This window comes from Diabrotica undecimpunctata, chromosome 1, assembly GCF_040954645.1.
Source record: "Diabrotica undecimpunctata isolate CICGRU chromosome 1, icDiaUnde3, whole genome shotgun sequence".
NCBI classification, from domain to species: domain Eukaryota; kingdom Metazoa; phylum Arthropoda; class Insecta; order Coleoptera; family Chrysomelidae; genus Diabrotica; species Diabrotica undecimpunctata.
In genome coordinates, this window is record NC_092803.1 from 145,492,374 (window position 1) to 145,513,957 (window position 21,584).

A 21,584-nucleotide genomic window follows, 5' to 3' on the forward strand; every position below is an offset into this window, starting at 1 on the left:
ACCGGACGAGAGTACATTGAGAAAACATACTGTGGAAAAATGTTATGTGGAATGTATTTCAAAAATTAAGCGGGAGTTAGAGGGCAATTTTTTGTATATTATCGTGGATGAAACGACAGATGTATGCGGCAGTTATATAGCTAATTTAATGATTGGAATTTTGAACGAAAACTTTGCGAGAAAACCTTATTTAGTTGCCGTTAAAGAATTGGAAAAAAGAAACAATTTAACAATAAGTCGATTTATACAAGATAGTACAAACCTCTTTTTACCCAACGCTATACCAGTGAATAAAATAATTTTAATGCTTTCAGATGATAAAATTTTAAGTGGTTACAATGTTTAATTATTAATTTACAGTTATTTAGTTACTAGTTTATTTATACTAATGTTATGATTATAATGTGTAAATATACCTGTCTTAAGTTAATATTACGTTAAATCACTTTGTTCAATAAATAATAAGTTATATTCCTTTTTTGCCTATATTTTGCCCAAATGTTAATATTCCTGCCTTTTTTAATAAAAATCTTTGCCTATATAGGCGCCTTTTTCTTCAATTTTTGTTGCCTATAAATCCGAGCTTTACTAATCACAGCGCTTTGCAGTGGCTTATAAATTTTAAACAGCCAGAAGGAGAAAGTGGCTCGGTAAATAGAGAAACTTCAACATATATAAAAAGTATTAAAATTCTACAATATCTAAGATGCCATAGAAAAATCCAGTAATGTTTTGTGAAGTCTAGAACGTTAGAAAATATATACAAACAGAAGAAATTAACAGTTCAATAATAGTGGAATTTTGAAGTTTATAGTTGTCATTGAATTAAGCATTGTACTATTGTTGGCATTAATAAAGTTATTTTAAAGAACTGTAAGAAATTCTTCCATTAGTTTATATGTCGAATAGTTTACGATTCTTTATTATTGTCTTAGTAAAGTTCCAAGACTCTAATTAGATGACAAGATGGAAAATTTCTAGCATCGTAGCATTTTAAGTTTCAATTTTAAATTTAAATTATGTGTTTTAAATAATTTGAACATTTGGATGCAAGCTGCTGTTACTTTTTCGATTCTTAATTTTGTATCCTGGGAATGGTCTCACTGTTTATTTAATACTACCCAGATGTGTGTGTAAGATTTGGCTCCTAAATTATAGAAATATGAGATATTTTTTTGTGGAGCAGTTTTGTTAATTTATTTGCTATCATAACTGTTCGTAAACCGATTATATTTGGGAAATACCTATTACATTTTTTATAAAACAATAAATATTGTGACTTTAAACTTATATTTTATAAAATAATTAATTTTACTAACTAAAAACAATACATTTAAAAGTAATTATCTCAAAATAGTAGTACGGTACTCAGTTTTAATCGCGCTTTATTTACCTCTTAATTAAAGAAACTTTAGAAATGTTTATGAGATGTTATTAGTTCCTCAACACAGATCAAAATTATCTTCAAGATTTGACTTCCGTAAAGAGAAAACAAATAATACAAAACCCATATCGTCGTAGGTATGTGTAGCTCTCGTGATTCATGTTGTGTAGTTTGCGATCAATAAGACCGATGTCAGTTTGTCATTGAAGCATGCTGCGCTGATAATCAGTTGTTTCAATGGCAAACTTAATTCATCACGTAAAATCAAGTTAGTTTCAATAGCAACTATGGAAGGAAGCTGTGCGTCATGAAAAGCTCGTTGGTAATTTACCGATTTCGAGTTGGGAAACGCCAAGCAGGCTATGAAATTACGTTCATGCATCAGAGGCGGAGTTAGCTGTAAGTTTGTTAAAGCAATTTTAAACGTGTATTATTATTTATTACGAAACTACACTATTTATGGGCATACCATCAACATAAAGGAGAACAAACTTGTAAAATCTCCTTTTATAAAAGATGTTGGCCGTCATTATGACACAAAAGTTTTGGTATGATTGGTAAAATTACATGTATATTGTATATTTACAATGAACTTAACAATTTTAAATGTATAATGGTGTATATTTATTTTAGATTTTAAAATTATCCAAACGGACTAAAAATGTCAGAGCCTTTTTGGTCTGATCATCATCAGTAAAAACCTAAAAGTAAGCATTTCCACGATAATATAATTAATACAAAAGGGTAAAACATTAATTCTTTAACCGAAAAAAAGTATTTTTTAAATGTAATTGAAACTAGCCAGAAGATCTAAAAACCCTTAGATTGTATACTAAAAATACTGAAAATAGAATAGTAAGAGTATGGAAGGATGCAAGATTAAAAAAGTAATTGACGGTACTTGATACAGACCTAAACGTAGGAAGTATATTTTGATCTTGAATGTTTATTAAGTGATGGGAAAAGGTTGAAGTATTATCTCGTTTGGAATGTTCTGGCGATCTGCTAGATAAAGATCTGTGTGTTTTACTGATATAGCCTGTAAACATTACTGCGGTTTATATAGTGAATAGAATCTTTCGTGTTAGAATTTTGTTACGAATATTTTGTAAATTTAGAAGATATATAGAAGTGTTTTTAGTTATGCTCAACAAAAACGTATTTGACTTCTTTCGACATAATTAAGTTATGAAATAGAAGTGACATATAAATGGGAGGAATTGATGAGTTTGGAAGAAAAACAGATTTTGCAAGAAGTTTATCTTTACTTTTTCGGGTTAATTTCTGGATGATGTTTGAGTCATACCCATTGTTGATTTCGATTTGTTTGATAATGTTTAATTACATATTGTATTTACGTGTAGACGAAAGAATAGTATGTAAATAAAACTTCTAAAGGCAGACAATTTGTGAAATGAGGATGATAAGATGAAAAGTAAATAACATGGTCGATTGTAGATACCAAACTTAAACTGGTCGTTTAGTCTGGTATTAGAAAACTCTAGAAAATTAATGGCATTTAAAGCTTCTAGATTTATAGTAAATTTAATATTAGGGTGAATATGGTTAATTTAAAGAAGTTGGTAATGAGCTTAGTCAGAATTGCTTAGAATAAGAATTAAACAGTCATCGACATAAAGGAACCAGTCTAAAATTTTACGATTTTTCATAATGTAATTGGATTCTAAGTGATCCATAAAGACATCAGCTAGAAATCGGGATAAGCAACTGGTCATTGCTAAACCGCCAGATTGTTAAAAGGACGCAGAAGTAAATGGGTTGCTAATATCAAATTCAAGCGTTGAAATGTACGGATTTAGAGTAATGAGTTAAAGTCTATCAACCAATTAATAATAATTTAATACTGACAAATATGGAGTAAAGTTGATTAAGGCTTTTAAAGAGTTGACAAATTCAGTCTCTTTCATTTGGGTAAAAGGACATGCTGGTATCTCGGGTAACACCAAAGCAGATTATTTTGCTACAGAAGCGGCTTCAAAAGGATTTGAAATTAGCTGGCTCAATAGAAGTGATTTAGTCTCGCTGCATAAACAAGAATTAAAAGAAAACTGGGAAATTGAATGAAATGCTTTTTGTAACAGAAGTAACAACCTTTATACAAAAATTCACCCTGTTTTACCTACTGTCCCTTTTGCTGCAAGAAGTCATCCCAGTAGAAGAGTATATTCAATGTTTGTTAGATGCCTTGTTAATCATGCTACTGTGAAAGCCTATCTTCATAGATTTAATTTAAGTGAAACCGAACTTTTTGATTGTAATGGTAACACTGACGATATCAATCATTGGATGTTCGGGTGCATATATAATGATGCTGCTATTAAGTATCTATTAGAAAATCTGATAAAAGAACAAATACCTCTTCCACAGTGTCAATCTTTCATTTTATATATCTCTTGTCATAATATTAGGTTTAACCAAATTTTTTGGGAATATTTAAAAAGGACTAAAAGAAAAATTTAGGATGGAATGTTTAATGTGAATGTATAAATCTAGCTTTGTTCCCTCTGTCTATCCTTATGTTATATAGTTACCTCCTAGCCGTTGCCTGTCTTGTGTTGTAATAAAGTCGCTATGAAAGGCACCTTAGAGTAAAAAGTATCCCTACATTATGTAATCCCTTCTTGATTCTAAATATTCACTTTAAGTTGGTTAGGGCATTGAATGAAACGAATGAATGTATGGTTTTTTTATCATTCTACTGATTCTTGTGATACTGACGTTTACACTATATTTTTAATCTACCTTTATGCGAAGTACTATTTTGTTAACAAATGCAATAGGTCAATACATCATTAACAAATTCAAGTAGTCAAATACATTATCGTGGCTGAATGGATCAAGTTATCCAAAGCCATTAATTAAATAAAAAAAAAAGAATTGACAATTAATTTAGATAAAAAGACAGAGCAGTATTAATGAAGCTGACAATGAAACGAATAGGAATTTAAACTTTGTGTTCTTTGCCAACCTGTATAAGAAGTATGCATATATTTATAATTTCATACATTTTTTTAGCCAACAACACTTTCCTCTTTTTGGGCATATTCTTTCTTTTTTTCGCTTCATTTTAAATACAAAAACTAAGCTATTCTCCTTTATCAGATTTTCCTAAATAATTCATAGTTTCTTATAGAATTTCATTACTTTCTTGGTTAGCATTACAAACGCTTCCAGTTGCCCCATACTTGTTTTGTCTAGACCACATGTTTATATCCGATTAAGTAAAGTTAAATAAACATTGAAAGTTTTTAGAATCCGATGTTTTGAATTTAGTGGTTAAATCAATTTTGTCAGGATTTTGTGTCATAAAATCAATACGTTTATTTTTTGTATCACTTTTCTGTTATTATTGGGTTCAGACTTTCTTTTGGAGATTGCCGATCAACATGGCAGTTGTCGTTTATTTTCTGTTATCCTGTCATGTCACCTGTCTTACCCAACTTTATTTCTTTTGAACAATGCTTCCAATTACATCGTATAGCTTCCTTGTGTTTCGTACTTTCTCGTTTCGGGTATGTTATTTTATAAAAACTTATAAGAATAGAATAGAATAGAAATAGAAATATGCTTTATTGTCACTGAACATTATTAAACAATTTTATGGACAAAGCTAAAAAAAATCAGTCAAAAAGTACAAAAAGTATAAAAAGTATAAAACAAAAACAAATATAATAAAAAAAAAACAGAACAATACAATTTTAAATTAGTAAAATTATTGTATAACTTACATAATTTGTACAGACAACAACAAATGAGACAAATTGTAGCCACTGCTTGAGACACCCAAATGTAATTATAAACAATACTAATTTTGTTTCTTTGTTATACATTAAGAAACTCGTCAACTGAATAATATGGTCTTTCAGAGAGATAGATTTTTGTCATCTTACGAAACTTAATGAAAGATGTTGCGAATGTAATTTCTCTTGGAAGGTGATTATAAAGTTTTTTTTTTCACTATATGGAATAGAATTCTTTACTAGCTGAGTGGACAGGATCGGTAAATAAACGTTACAATCCGAATTTCTAATGGAGTAGCCAGCATCAGGTCTATCGGGAAAAATGTTTAGATGCTTGCGAATCAAACAAACCATTTCGAAAATAAATAAAGAGAGAAGCGTCAAAATTCCGTGATTTTTGAAGTAGGTCTTGCAATGAGTTGTTTGTTTGAGACCAAATAGATAACGAATTGCTCTTTTTTGCAACTTAAAAATAGTATCAAATTGGGGCGCTGTGCTAGAACCCCAAAATGGAAGCCCATATCGAAGATGGGACTCGAACAATGAGAAATATGCCATTTTGACAGAAGATAAATTTAGTTCCTTCGAAACAGATCTTATTACAAAGCAGGCTGGGGCTAGTTTCTTCCTTAAGGAGTCAGTATGCAAGGAACATTTAAGATCGCTGTCGATAAGAATACCTAGAAATTTCACGGAATTAACGATACTGATTTGGCTCTCATTCAAAAGCAAGGGCTGAATGACTCCTTTATAAGATAATGCTACTGTCTTATCCACGTTAAAGCTAAGTAAGTTGGAGTCTGACTAAGCCTTGATTATAAGCAAATCAGTGGTTATAATTGAATGAAGCGTTGAAATATTAGAGCTGCTCCAAGTAATACTGGTATCATCAGCAAATAAAAAAATATTCCCTTTAATTTTCAAGTAAGTGATGTCATTAATGAAAAGTAAAAAAGAATGGGACCTAATACTGAACCTTGCGGTACTCCACACTCAATGTCTTTACAACTAGAGTCGGTGTCTTTTATTCTAACCAATTCTTTCCTACCTACCAAGTAAGTTTTGAACCAAAGACATACCCCGAATTCCATAGAAAGTTAATTTTTTTAATAAAATGTCGTGATTTACGCAGTCAAAGGCTTTGGAATAGTCGCATAAAACGGTGGCGGAGGAGAGGTTACTATTTAGTGATAGATATACCTCATGTAACACAGAAAACATGGCATCACTAGTACATTTATTAGACAAAAAGCCGAACTGATTTTGCGATAAAATATTATGTTTAAGGAGAAAGGGCATAAGTCGAACTTTTATAAGCCTTTCAATAATTTTTGCTGGTAACAAGGCAATAGGTCTATAGTTGCAGGCATCAGATTTGTCTCCACCTTTATGAAGAGGAATAACGATGGCAGTCTTTAGGCAGATAGGGAATGTACCTTTTTCAAGGGAATCATTTTCTAGCGAGACCATGACCTGCAATTTATGCGGAAGATTTGAGAAAATTTTAATAGATAATCCATCTGTACTACAGGATGATTTGCTTTTATACTACGAATTGTTCGAATGAGTTCAGTCTTATCAACTGGTCTTAAAAAGAAGGTATCAGCAATGTTTTTTGAATTAGGGAGATAGGAAACTGGATCTTGTTGTGGCGAAATAGTTGAGGTTATATTTTTACTCACATTAACAAAGTAATCATTTAGATTTTCGGGGTTAGGAAAAGAAAAGGTTTGATTCGCTGCACTGGTTTTATTTCGAAAATCATTTATTATTGACCCAGTTTCTTTTGAAATATTTTGGTGCTTGTTAGGCGATTATTAAAGTAGGATTTTTTGGCTACTTTAAGTAGTTTTAGATAGCATTTTCTGTACTTATTGATATAATCAGAGATGGGGATACTGTCATTAAATTTTTTAATATATAGCAGAGAACGCATATTCTTCGCAGATATGCCTTTGGTAATCCAGGGTTTGTAATGTTTTGGCCTGATGTTTACTAGAGGAAATGCTTTATTAAAAAAGGATACAACTCTATTTAGAAAATCACTAACATTACAGTCAATGTCCCCGGAAGAAAAACTCCAGTCAGAAGTCAAGCATGAATTATAGAATTTACGAAAGTTTTGAGTGGAAAAAATCCTACCTAATTGTCGGGTTTTTGAGTGGGGTGTTTTTAAACTGCTAAACTTGGTATATACCGCTTCATGATCAGAAAGCCCCCCATTAATAACTGTAGAATGGACGTCAGCGGGTGGAAAATCAGAAAACACCTAATCAATTGTCGAGGATGACAAGAAAGCTTGTTCGATGGCTCTCTGTGTTATTCTTAATCTATTGACTGATAACTCTGTAAGTGTCACGGTCCTCATTTCATAAATATGACATAACTACTACTGAATATCGTATTATATAAGATTATTGGTTTTTTTTTTGTTTTTTAACACAACGTCGAGTGCCCCTACTGCTACCAATGGCATTTGGATTCTTCCAGTGATCTCTGCCGTTAGATATATTTTGCCCAGTTTGATAGTGTCATCTAGGTATGTATAATATTTGACACTGTATAACTCACTTCCATCTAAGTATTGTATAATATTTTGATTTGTTCACTTGATCACTTTTTTTTATTAAAATTAATTTTTTAACTGACTTTCCAAGATTCTTCCCCAAATTTCTTGAGCCTGCAGAGTAGTTCCTCTATATATTTTCTTACGAGTACTATATCGTAGCCAAATCTTGGATGACTTAAAAATCTGTCACTGATTTTAATTTTGCGTTGTTCTTGATTAAACTCTGGAACATATCTTCTAATGCAAGAGCAAAAAACGTTGGAGAAGTCGAATCTCCCTGTTTAACTCCTCTTTTTTATTTTGCTTGTTGTTAAATCTTCTGGTACGTTTATATTAATCACTAAATCTTTGTTTGTGCACTGCTGGACATAGATCTTTCTCAAAATTTTCTCTTTATTTCGATCTTATGCCTCTTGTATTCAATTTCAATGGCAACGTTTTAGATCATCAGTCCAACTTGTTGGTGGATGACCTCTGCTTCGGTAGGCATTACCTCTAAGTCTCCATTCCAGTATCTACTTTGTCTATCTGGGATCTGTCATTTGAGCTACGTGACCTGCATAATTCCACTTCAGTGTTGCTATTCTCTCTACAGCATTAGCCACTACTGATCGTCGCCGTAGCTGGCGTTTTGGGATCTTGTCTCCAGTAAGATGCCCAACATAGTACTCTTCATGGCCCTTTGAGCCACACGGATCTGTTCTACTGTTCTCAGTGACATCTTCAACGTTTCTGCTCTGTAAGTCAACACTGGCAAAACACACTGAATAAAGGCTTTTCTTTTAAGATATATTTGTCTCGGACGATTTAAAAATGTGGTTCAACTTGCCGAAAACTACTTAAGTCAGTCTTATACGACGAAAAAGCTTAACGGTTTGGTTACCTTTTCCTATTTAAATCTCGTGACCTAGGTATTTATAGGCTATTACCTGGTCAACGGATCTTGTTTTTACTCATATATCTTTGCTGACGATAAGATTTTTGATCATCTAACTTTTAGAGATATATATTTAATTTCCCTTTTAGTAAAAAAAGGTAAAGCTAATTTTAAAGTTCTTTAGCCTCATATAATATACCAGCTATTAGCACAATATCAAATACTAAGCTTTTCTTCATTTATGTTCATGCCCTTGTCGCTAAGTTTTGCAATTTTACATAATATTTCAAGAGCGTAGTAAACAGTTTCGATGACATGGTTCCCCTTGACGTACTCTACGTTGTATCGGGAATTTCTTAGTTTAACTATAACCCACGCTAACCCGCAGTTGCATTATCGTATATATCTTTTAGGAGTATTCTATAAATGGAATCAATCCTTGCATTATTCATACATTCTAATTAGGCTCAGATTTCAATGGAATTAAATACCTAATTGTAATTCACAAATGTTTAATGATGGATGAGGTTCATTCTACTCGTTTCACTTTTAGATAAGTGTCAATATTGCATGTAGTTGTTCTATGGTACTATTATAACCTCTACCAAATCCTGCTTGTTTAACAGGCTTGTAATTAACTTATCACTGGTAACTTATTTTATAATCTATTGGAAGGTATTTTGGTAAGCTGCGTATACGGATATGGTAACAGGCTTATTGGTCTATAATTTCCGAGTTTGTTTTTATCTCAGCTAGTATCAGATATTAAAATATTACGATTATCGCGGAGTAGTTTTATAATACGTACAGAACTATGGGTAAAAATTATAAAATAAATTCTCTATTTTTATAGTCCTTGTTCTAAGTTTTACTTGTAGTAAAATAAAATAAACATTAATTAAGAAACTAATTATTGAATGTAAAATTGTGTAGGAGACGGTGGTATTATAATACTGGGACGTGGTACATAATGAGTCAATTAATATGTCTCGCCATCTATGATAATGTAGATGCATTTGCAAGAAACGTTAAAAGCCCACAATCGATGAGTTCTTTTGACTTGTAGTTTGCTATTTACCGACTTAGTATTATATAAGACTGTCAGGCTGCGGTTAAGTTCTCGTTATAACAAAATATGTTAATAAAAAATGTTACGTATTCCGTAACAACAGTATTAAAGTTTTTGAAATTTCACAGTGAGATACTGGAAAGGGTGTATTGGCATAATATGTCTCCTAAAAATAATTTAAGCAAACTGATAGTAATTTTTATTAAATTAGATGTAAAGGTACTTAATGGGACACTGGCCTGTGGTATATAGGTACAGAGACGTGTCCCACTATCTACCATAACATATTTGATTTTCCAAATTTGTATATATAAATATAGAAAGATATTTAGATAATAAATCATGTTGTATTCTTTGAGAGTGAAACAACTGAACGTCAGTTTTATTTTACAGATGTCAAAACACAGTAGAAAGGATCAGTTAAAATTCATTTAGAAAAGTAAACAAGATCACGAGAAGTATATAAAAAAAATAAAAAAAAGCCAGTGAGATCGCTGTAGCTGGAGAATCGTCCATACGTGCAGCAGCAGACAAATTCGCAGTTATGAAATCTTCTTTGAAAAGAATGGTTTTAAAATTTAAGAGATGTAGTGAAGATGAAAAAAAAATCTTTTATTTTTAATCGAAATTAGCTTTAAACACATTTTCTCAGATGAAGAAGAAAAATTTCTGACTGTATATTTAATAACAGCATGTAAGATGTGTCATGGACTCATTATAAAAGCCACTTGTGAGTTTGTGTACCAATATGCAGTGGCAAATAAAAAAGAATTTCAAAGTCATGGCAGGAACATAAATGTGCTGGTATTGATTGGATGCGGGTATTTAAAATTCGCAGCAATACTTTCAAATTAAGAACACCTTAGACAATGAGCCTAAGCAGAGCTACTAGTTTTAATGCTCATAACGTATCGGTATTTTTCGATAATTTAAAAAGTGTTCTGTTAAAATACCCATTTTCACCAAATGAAATATTTAACTGTGATGAAACTTAAGTCACGACGGTGCACAGACCACCAAAAATGATAGCACCCAAAGAACTAAAACCAGTAGGAAAAGTAGCAAATGCAAAAGTAACTAGGTACATTAGTAATAATTTGTTATCGTCAAAATTTTAAATCCCACATGTTAAATGGAGCATCTGTTGGATCTCAATGGGCAGCATTCGAAACTGGTTGGATGACGACCGATATTTTTCTTAATTTTCTTAAACATTTAATATAGGTTACAAGATGTAGTAAAGAAAAAAATGTATTACTAATCATGGACAATAATAAAATTTACTGTGATTATAAAATTATAAAATACTCCAAAGATAATAATTGGATGATCATTTATCCAGGTGTTTCTGTCACCATTTATAATGTTGCTTGAATTGTGGGTAAAATACTACCAAAAGCTTTTATCTCTACTAATATTCTGTCATTATTTAGAAAAACTGAAATATTAGAATAATGTAGATTCTGAAATTTTTAAAGAGGAAGACTTTTTAAGCTATTTTGTCACAGATAGACCATTTGAAGCTAACCTACAGACCAATGACAATAATAGAAGCCACAAAATTATTCAGAGCCAGAACCTTTCACTAGTAGTCATGGTGTAAATAAAATAAATGAATTGCTTTCGCCAGAGCAAGTTAAACTGTATCCAAAGGCAGATCAGCAAAAAAAAATCAGGAAGGGTCGGCCAAAACTTAAATCCACAATTCTTACTAGTTCGCCTTTTAGGGATGATAAAAAAAGTGAAGAGAAGGTACTTCAGAAAGAAAAAGAAAAACAAGCACGGAAGAAAGTTGCTCACAATGAAAAAAGAAAGGTTTTTGACGAATCGTCTTTCGAAAGTGATATTAAAAAAGAAGCAGGTGTTGATGATTTTCTGATAGTTGAATATACTACCAAGAAATCATGCAAGCATTTTATAGGACAACTAGAAAAAATAGAGGCAGATGAATATTCCATAAACTTTTTGAAAAAATGCAGGGCAACTTTAACTTACTCCATTTTTCCTGATTGAAGAGACGAAGACACTGTTACAATTGAACAGATTGTTCACAATTTTGGAAAAAACGCAGATGAAAAAACTAATTTTTAATTATAATCTATCTGCTTACAACATGAATTATTATTAGTTACTATAGTGTACTTCATATTAAGTTGTTTATTATTTTTATCAAATATGTTTTTATTTTTTGTTATCTCCAATTTTGAGTTTTTGGTTTTTAATTCAATTTTTATCGAATATGTTGTTTTTATTCTTGTTATTATTATTAAGAAAAATAGTAAACCATTTTAAATACATCAATACGCGTCCCAATACAGGGTGAGTCATGAGGAACTTTACATACTTTTACCATATGTAGAGTCCCTCAGGGAGCATATCATGTGGCCACTAAAAAATGTCAACTCCTCTTCTTTATTAATTAACAGGGTGATTTGTGTAATTGACCATTTATTTCATTTTACTGTAGTGTTTATACGGCTCATTTGATTTTTTTAATTTTTGCATGATACAGTACACTACTATCAAGCATTCGACTGGTATTAGTTAAACTAAAAAAATCCAGGACTGGCTTTGGAAAAATTAATTTAGGGATTCGTATTAAATATTACAACCTGTATATATTTTTTTTAAAATGCCATAAGTGATTTTCAAACTACATAAATAGCCAATGAAAACGACATATGCAACAATGTTGTCGCACTTTTATTATATTTTTAGTGAACGATCAAATCTTACCAAAAGTAGAACAACCATAATGAAGTATCAAATTATAAGGTATTAATTTAAACAAATGTTATAAATTTCAAACATTTTAATTGAAATGATAAACTGAGTCACTGCACAACAAAAAACAGTAACTACTAACAATAACGAAGAACAATTTAAAAAAAAACTAAAAATATGTACATGGTTATGATAAACCCATAAATTAGAACTGGAAAAGATACAATAATGGTAACAAAATAAAAATAATTCAAAATAGATTTTCGAAATGGAACCCTGCAGCCTGTATACATTTTTGTTGCCGAATTGTTAATTGACGTATTGAATTACGGTTACTCTGGGGATCGTTTCTAATAGTATTACAACAATGTATAATTCTATCAATTAATTGTTGTCGGTTATTAATATTCACTGCGTAAACTAGTTGCTTCAATCGTCCCCAAATATGGTAATCAACGGGATTAAAATCAGGGGATCTTAAAGGCCACGAAATAGGACCTGCACGTCCTATCCACCTGTTGCCATAAACATTATTGAGATGTTGTCTCACTGCCAGTAAAAAGTGTGGGGGTGCCCCATCATGCTGAAAATACATCCCTCGGATAGCAACGTTCGCGTTGGCAAGCAAATTCGGCAAAATATTTTGTAGAAAGTTCAAATAGACCTGCCCTGTTAAAGGACCATCAAAAAAGTGAGGACCTACTAATTGGTTATTTATGACACCAATCCACACGTTAACCGAAAACCTTAACTGAGAACGACGTTCTCGAATAGCATGGGGATTTTCTTCTGCCCACACATGTGAATTTCGTGAATTATTTATCCCGTCTCTGGTAAATTGGGCTTCATCTGTAAAGAGTGTCCTGTATAGCGTTGGTCGATTATTGTTAATCCATCTGCAAAATTCCAACCTATCGATCTCATCTCCAGCATGTAGTCGCTGAACCATTTGAATGTGATATGGGTATAGATTATTTTTTTGTAAGACTCTACTTACTTTTGATTGAGTAACATTGAGTTCTCGACTTACTTGTCTAGTGCTTATTGTAGGGTTCATAGTAACGGCGTCCATAATGTCATCTTCCTGCTCTTCATCTACATGTCGCTCTGTTGTTCCATTAGGAAAAGTGCCATTTTCTCGCAAATAATTAAAAACTGACCCAAATGTTGGATGACTGGGAGTTCGACGATTAGGAAATCTCCTGCGATATTCTCTACTAGCAGCCCTACCATTCCCATTACAGAATATATAAACAAATATTATGTCTGCATATTCTGTGGTCGAAAAATGATGTGGAATTTTGAACGAAAGTAACAAAAGCTCTACCAAAACTAACACAATGTACTTAACGTAGATATGACAGAAGAAATATGTATTCTTGTACACATAAATAACAATTGATAATGACAATAATGACAATGGGTATAAAATAACAAGAAACGTCAAACGGTCAACGCCAACCTTTATTTTAAACTTTTTTAAATTTATTTTTATTTAGTACAGTTGATGCAATGTATTATTATTTGACATAAAATTTTAATCATTTACAATCAACAAAAACTAACACATACAAAAGGTTTGACTTTTTAATCAATTTAATTTATTATTAGTCGAAAATAATGCCCCAATACGATCTATGAGTAAAAATTTAAAATTGAAAAACAATTGATTCTATCGTAGAGATAATACAAAGTGACAGTAAAGATGTTAATTTTCTACGTATTAGATTATGTTGTAGGAACTCATTTTAATTAAAATGTTTGAAATTTATAACATTTGTTTAAATTAATACCTTATAATTTGACACTTCATTATGGTTGTTCTATTTTTGGTAAGATTTGATCCTTCACTAAAAATTTAATAAAAGTGCGACAACATTGTCGCATATGTCGTTTTCATTGGCTATTTATGTAGTTTGAAAATCACTTATGGCATTTTAAAAAAAATATATACAGGGTGTAACATTTAATACGAATCCCTAAATTAATTTTTCCAAAGCCAGTCCTGGAATTTTTTAGTTTAACTAATACCAGTCGAATGCTTGATAGTAGTGTACTGTATCATACAAAAATTTAAAACATCAAATGAGCCGTATAAACACTACAGTAAAATGAAATAAATGGTCAATTACACAAATCACCCTGTTAATTAATAAAGAAGAGGAGTTAACATTTTTTAGTGGCCACATGATATGCTCCCTGAGGGACTCTACATATGGTAGAAGTATGTAAAGTTCCTCATGACTCACCCTGTATATACCAGTGATTGCATACAGTGAAACATGTGGTACATCATGGGTCAGTCAATTTTTTGCTTAAAATATCAAAGTAAAAATATAAATATATATATATATATATATATATATATATATATATATATATATATATATATATATATATATATATATATATATATATATATATATATTAAACGAATATATACTACCTATCTCTATACCTAAATTAAATAAAATATCTCCTGTATTTAAAATGTTATTAAAAATTATATAAAACTGTCCCCCTATATGCCACCTTCCCCTATGCCGATGAAATATCCGTCACAATAAAATTTTCGTTATTTATAACTTTCATGACCAAACTTTTAAAAACTAATTTAAAAACAAAAAACTAATTTTTGTTTATTTCACGTATTTCGAAATAAAAATGGACAAAGTTTAGCTGTCTCAAAATATTTTCATTACATTTCATACGCTTATTATGTACTCCCCTAGGAAGAACAACTTTTTAATTTTCCCACTTTGATCTCTCCATGATTAGTCATTAAAACTGGGATAATTTGTTCTTTCGGCCTCGCATCCTCTTCACCCACAAACATCGATATCCCATCAGTTGCATTTACATACCATTAAAACTCCGTGTGTACACTCGAATATTGGATTTTGTATTTTGATTGGTTCATTATTCGAACATGGATGCTCGAAATACATCCTTTGCCTTTGTGTCGTTATCTGCGAAATAAGATCTAAATCCACAGTAATTGAAGATATTGGATTTCCTTTTTTCTTTCATATTATTTGGGCTTTCCGGTTCTCATTGAATTTCTTACTTTCCGTTTTTTAAATTGAAGATGGCAGATCCCTTATCTGATGGTATATAAAAATAACTTTATTGTGAATATTAAATTCGGAAATATTATATGAGCGTAAACAAACTACTTAAAAAGGTTGACAAAAAATAAACAATTCAGTATTACAAGTATTGTCAAAATGACTACGTTTATATTTTGCATCCCAGGATATAGATAGCGATTATAAACAATATCAGTACTAATAAATAATCTCCTTTACCTACACTAAATCCAAAATATTAATGCGATACATATAGTGCTTTAGATACGGTCGTTTGCTATTTTCTGCATTAATTAAGTATTTGGGTTAAGGCTCGAAGTTTTAAATAAACTAATGTTGTTATTTAAGTAAGTAGGTACTATGGTTTATTTACTAAAAATCGTTTATTTCTTACAAAAAATTATGGACTTATGGAATTATGGACTTGAAAGATGAAATAAACTACCATACTAATTAAAAATTATTCTTAAAAACCCTAAAGAATCTAAAAACCGCAAAGTCTTCACCAATATCAAGGTAGACAAGAGAAAACGAAAGACACCTACTGCATGACAATGATAACATCTTAGATAGAATAATATGTCGTGGATCTACTAAAACCCAAAACTATGTATACTGCAATCAAAAAGAACCAGAAGAGGTAGAGTAAGAAGACCAAAATCCAGGCGACATAGCTATAGCGAAAATAAAAGAAATATATTTTGATTATAAAAAATATAATTAAAATACTACTAAGCACCTCATCCAAAGTGTACTAGAGAATATTACGGAAATGTCTTTTACAAGAAGTTGATTCTAAAATGAAACAATTACAGAGTGAATTTAGTAAAGGCAAAAACATCCAAGACTACATCTTTAGTATCAAGAAAATAATACAGAACGCACGGAACTTAAGCACAGAGTTGTTCCAAGCCTTTATTAACTTATAAAAAGCATTTTATAGTACTTCAAGGAGGTGATAGACATATACTTAAAAAATAAAGGTATAAATACCAAACTCAAAAAAACTATTGTGAGTGTATGAAGCCCTATAAGGAACAGAGCTATATAGATAAGAGTTTATAGTAAATGACGGTTTACGTCAAGGAAGAGTCCTAGACCCCATACTATTTAACATTGTCTTGAATGACATTACTAAAGAAAACAGAGCAGAAACACTGAAATTATATGTCGGATATAGAAATCTGGAAGCGGTGTAAATTTCAGAGTGCGCATACGCAGACTATCTTGTGATATTTTTAATAAATGAAAAACTACCCAATAAAAATTTACAGGTATGGAACGCTGCACTAATAAAACGAATTGAGGTTTAATGAAGAGAAAACGACCGTACTGGTATGCGGAAAAAACAGAAAACAGACAAACATAAAATTAATGAAAATACTCTCGAACAAATCAAGACCTACAAATGCATGAGAGTGCAAATGAAGCACAGAAGAACTAAAGAAATTGAAATAAGTTCGAAAATAGAAAGTGCTGCTCGAATGTACCACGCCATCAAAAGTACGCTTTTGTATAAAAAAGAAATATACCAAAAACCCAGAGTGGCCATGTATAAGATGGTGTTTGGCCGATTTTAACTTTTAGTATTGAAAGTGGGACGCTAATTCATAAATTATTATCGAAAATAGATAGCATAGAAATAGAGAACTTTGCCAGTGTTTCAAAAATAATCACGAAAATCGTGCTCCATTGCTCTCCTATTTTCTCCACTAGCTATCTTCGTACATTTTCGTACCAAGTTTACATCGCAGCAAATAAGGTTTCTGTTCTGCGACGCCTTGGAAACGAAATTGGTCCTTAAAGTACCGGTATTCAAATTTTTGTGGGGAAGTATTTGAAATAAAATGCAATTGAGGCGTGGTCACATTCGACAACTAGGCTGCTAATATCGTTTTCAGATGATTCAACAAAAACCTTAAGAAGCAAATAGCTTTAGGTCGCTGTTAAGACATCAGCCAGAGGCGTATCAAATAAACTTCATTTTATTTAATATTTTTAAAGGATAATTATATACGCACGCCAGTGGACTGAAGCCGGTAAAACTGGTTTGAAGCTGCAAAACGTGGCTCAATGGGTGAGAAGGTTATTGTTATATGTTCAAATTGCAAAAGTACAATTAATATTTAAATATTATTAAATATTAAAGAGAAATTTAAGGAAGGAAAATTTACGTAAATCACTACAAATCCTCCAAACAAAAATGTTCTAATTATAGAGGTCCTAATTATATTTAATACAATAGTAGACCAAGTAGGACATTATACAGACCTTGAAAAGGAAAGATCCAGAATAACCAAAATAGACAGATTTTCTTATAGAAATAGCAAGAGCCACCTTCTTGAAAATGAAGTAGCTACTAACCAGTAGAGACATCACGTTAGAATTAATAACGAGTTTATTACGATGCTATGTATTGTTCACATGTTTATATGGTGTTAAAGCAGGGACGTTAAAAAAAGCAGACCAACCTAAATAAGACGTATTCATAAGGTGGTTCCATAGTTAAATGCTACGTATACCGAGGATAGATCATGTATTTTGGTCATATCATGAGGGGAACGAGAAAAGAGATGCTAGGTCTAGTAATTAAGAGACAAAAAATTGCTTGGCTTAAAACATTAAGGGAATGGTTTAATATGAGTTAAACTCAACTATCTTGTGCAGCTACGAATAATATTAGAATTGCCATAATAATTATTGGTTGGCATAAAAATTTAAGGGAATGGTTTAATATGAGTTAAATATATGCGTATCAGATACGCCGATGATACAGTGTTAATTGCGGATTCCGACTTAGGTCTACAACGACTCATCGACAAGACCAACTCGACCTGTGAGTAATTTGGTATGAAAATAAACAATAAAAAAACCAAAGTGATGTCAATCCGAAAAAACCAAAACGTACCTCAACCTTGCACAATAAATGGGCACATTTTAGAACAGGTCAATAGATTTAAGTACCTGGGATTTTGGATCGATAGCAGCCTAAATCCTGATCTAGAAATAAGATCGAGAATATAACAGGCCAGAAAATCTTTCGAAAAAATAAAAAAACTGCTTTGTGATTCTCGAATAAAACTCGAAATTCGACTACGTTTATCAAAATGCTACGTCTGGTCGACTCTTCTATATGCAGTTGAAACGGGGACCCTTAAAACATCAACCGTAAATAAATTAGAGGCCTTTGAAATGTGGATCTACCGGAGAATACTCAAAATTTCATGGACATCGCATACCTCAAACGAAGAAGTGCTGCATAGAAAATGCAAGGAAAGAGAACTTTTTAACACAGTAAAAGTTAGAAAAACATCATACCTAGGCCACATACTGAGAAATAATAAGTACCAATATGCCCAACTTATAGTGAAAGGAAAAATCGAGGGAAAGAGAGGCCTAGGAAGGAAAAGACTATCGTGGCTCAGAAACATCCGACAATGGACAGGGCTAAATTTTGAACAGCTAATAAGAATAGCTGAAGATAGGGAAGAGTTTAAAATTGTAGTAGCCAACCTCCATTGAGGAGAGGGCACTTTAAGAAGAAGAAGAAACTCAATTATCTTGTGCAGCTACGAATAATATTAGATTTGCCATAATAATTTCGAAATTCCGATTGGAGAAGAATTTTTAAGAAGCAGCAAAGGCAGGTTTTTAAGTGACTATCAATTTTAAGTGACTATTAAAACCTTTTGTATCTCTGGAGATAATGCACTGGCTTACAAGAGCGATATGACAATTGGAAAAACTCATGAGTATTGCTTTTAATCTTATCCAACTTATTCTCATGATTTGGCCCACTGCGATTATTATGTCTCCCAAACCTGAAGAGGTTACGCGTAAATAAAAAGTTTAGTTAGATCAAAGAAATAATTGACGAAACAAACGTCTATTTTGCAGAGCTTTCATTATCGTAGTCTTCGCACTCAAGATCACAGAATTGTGATATGAAACAAGTTGTGAAATTGCAGGATCATTATATTCAGCTAAATAGACTAAATAATATAAGACACTAATAAAATAAAAGAATTTTTCAAAATAACATGCTTTTCATTTTAAATGAGGTTACTTATCAGATAACAAGATACATTTTCAATAAACTAAATACAAAAATAAAAATTTTAAGTCCAACTTCTGTTTGTACATTCGTGAAGATTATTAGTATAGTAAAATTTAAAATAACAACACACCACATTAAAAAACTTACTTTTGTTTGACGACCTCTTCCAGAATAGCCAGAAGACGAAGATGATGTGCTGCTGTCGCTGCCTTGACCTCTCTGAAAAGAAGAACATTATTAGTTATAGTTTTAAAAGTAAACATTTACTACTGCTTTATTACTAAAGGTAGCAAAAATGATTCTACTAGAATGATTGTTGTGCACAGGATTTCAATAAAAATATAAGGTACGTGTTAAAAAAGATTTATTTTAGTGAATCAAGTAAAAAGTTTTAAATATAGTTTTAATATAATAAACCGTCAAGACTGGTTTCTTTAAAACTTTAAAATATTTATTATTCAGCCAAGCTAGAGAAGTGTGAGAAAACGGGCAAAATATTACATACTATAATATTACATACATAGAGCAGTCTTACAGAAAATTTGAAGAATTCAAAACGGAACTAGATTAATTAGTACTTTGAAAAAGCAGTATTTGAATGACACTTTTTATATCTTCGACATATTTATGTGTCTATTATTTAGCTTGTAACATCTGGGGATTCTTCAAAACACATTATATTAACACTAGAAAGTCGGGCTTAGCATACCTACCTAGAAAGCCCGAAGGGATCATTTTGGCCCCAAGTTAGTAAATCAATAAAAACCAAGTTTATAATTAACTATTTATTTGAAAATAAACAAAAAATAAAAATAAACAGTTTTAAGAAATTATATAAAATCTTGACGATAGAATTTGATTTAATTTTTTAGTTTTATTTTAAACATTTGGAACACCATACAGTTTGCAGTTTTTGGCATTTGCCACACATTGCCTTGTTACAGCCGTGGCACTCATTGGAAGTATGATTTCCTTTACAAAACATTTTTAACTGACATTTTTTTCTTTTTTGGCTAGTAACAGTGCTGGTGGTTGGTAATTCCGGTGGTGCTGGGTATAGTAACTTCTTTATAAATAATCCATGCATTTATTGCTCCTAATTCAAGAATGTTATAAAACACGTGCATTGGCCATCGTCTTGAAGCAACTTTTGTAGTATAAAGACGCGCCATTTGGTCCACTATATCAACCCTGTATTTTGTTTTAATATAAAAACTTACTGTTTGAGGAAGTTTTTTTCCATCGACAGCAACATCCACTGATTGATGTAATGAGCTCAACAAAAGCACAGTTTTGTGACTCTTTCCTTGGTATGCAGTAAGTGTTTATCTTTTCGTCGCTCTCGAATATATGGGTCACATATAATTCTCCATTTTTACTCTTTAAGCTTAGAGGAACTTCCTTTCTGTTGCGATTCATAGTACCCACAAGATTTGTTGATTTTTTTGCAATGCCTTGGCCAATTTTAACGATGTAAAGTAGTTATCTATCGTAACATTTTTGCTCTTTCCCAGTTGATTTTCCATTAACCGCAAAACAACATGTTCACCAACACTTGTATCTTTCTTGCGTAGATGATCAGTGCCAGTATAAGGGTAACCATTTACAATATATTTTAATTCCACGCATGTCAAAAGCCAAAATTTTATGAAAAACTTATCCGGCTTATTTGATATGTACTGTGTAAACGGGTACCTGGCTTTAGAAGGCAGTAGTTGTTTATCCACAGTAAGGTTTATTCCCGGTTTGTAACATGCACCACTATTTTCTATAAATCCATTTCAAACCGCAGAGGCTAGAGCAAATTTGTCGGTTTTCAATCGGTCAGATCTCGTTTGCTTTATGTCTAATCTGAGATATTTTATAACATCCTTGAATCTGTCTCGTGGCATAGTTTGCCTAAAAAACTGAGGACCCCATACTGTTGACCACAAGCTGTTGGTTGGGAAATTTTTGGCGCCGTAGACTCCTCTTGCGTACATAATAGCAAGGGCAGCCTCCAGTTCTTCCAAAGTTATAGTCCATGTGTCATTTTTCAAACATCGATGTGCTTC

General features: G+C 31.6%; 1 protein-coding gene across 1 annotated transcript in view; it reads right to left on the minus strand.

Annotated features, from left to right (window-relative positions):
* The window catches only part of LOC140435722 (zinc metalloproteinase-disintegrin-like NaMP), a 501,897-nt gene extending 481,691 nt beyond the window's left edge, over positions 1-20,206 (minus strand). The window contains exons 1-2 of the mRNA XM_072524445.1: positions 20,183-20,206; positions 19,678-19,749 (exon numbers count right to left, since the gene is read on the minus strand). Coding sequence (XP_072380546.1) covers positions 19,678-19,749; positions 20,183-20,206 — 96 coding nt within the window. The remainder of the gene's footprint in view (positions 1-19,677; positions 19,750-20,182) is intronic.
* Between the last annotated feature and the right edge of the window lie 1,378 nt (positions 20,207-21,584).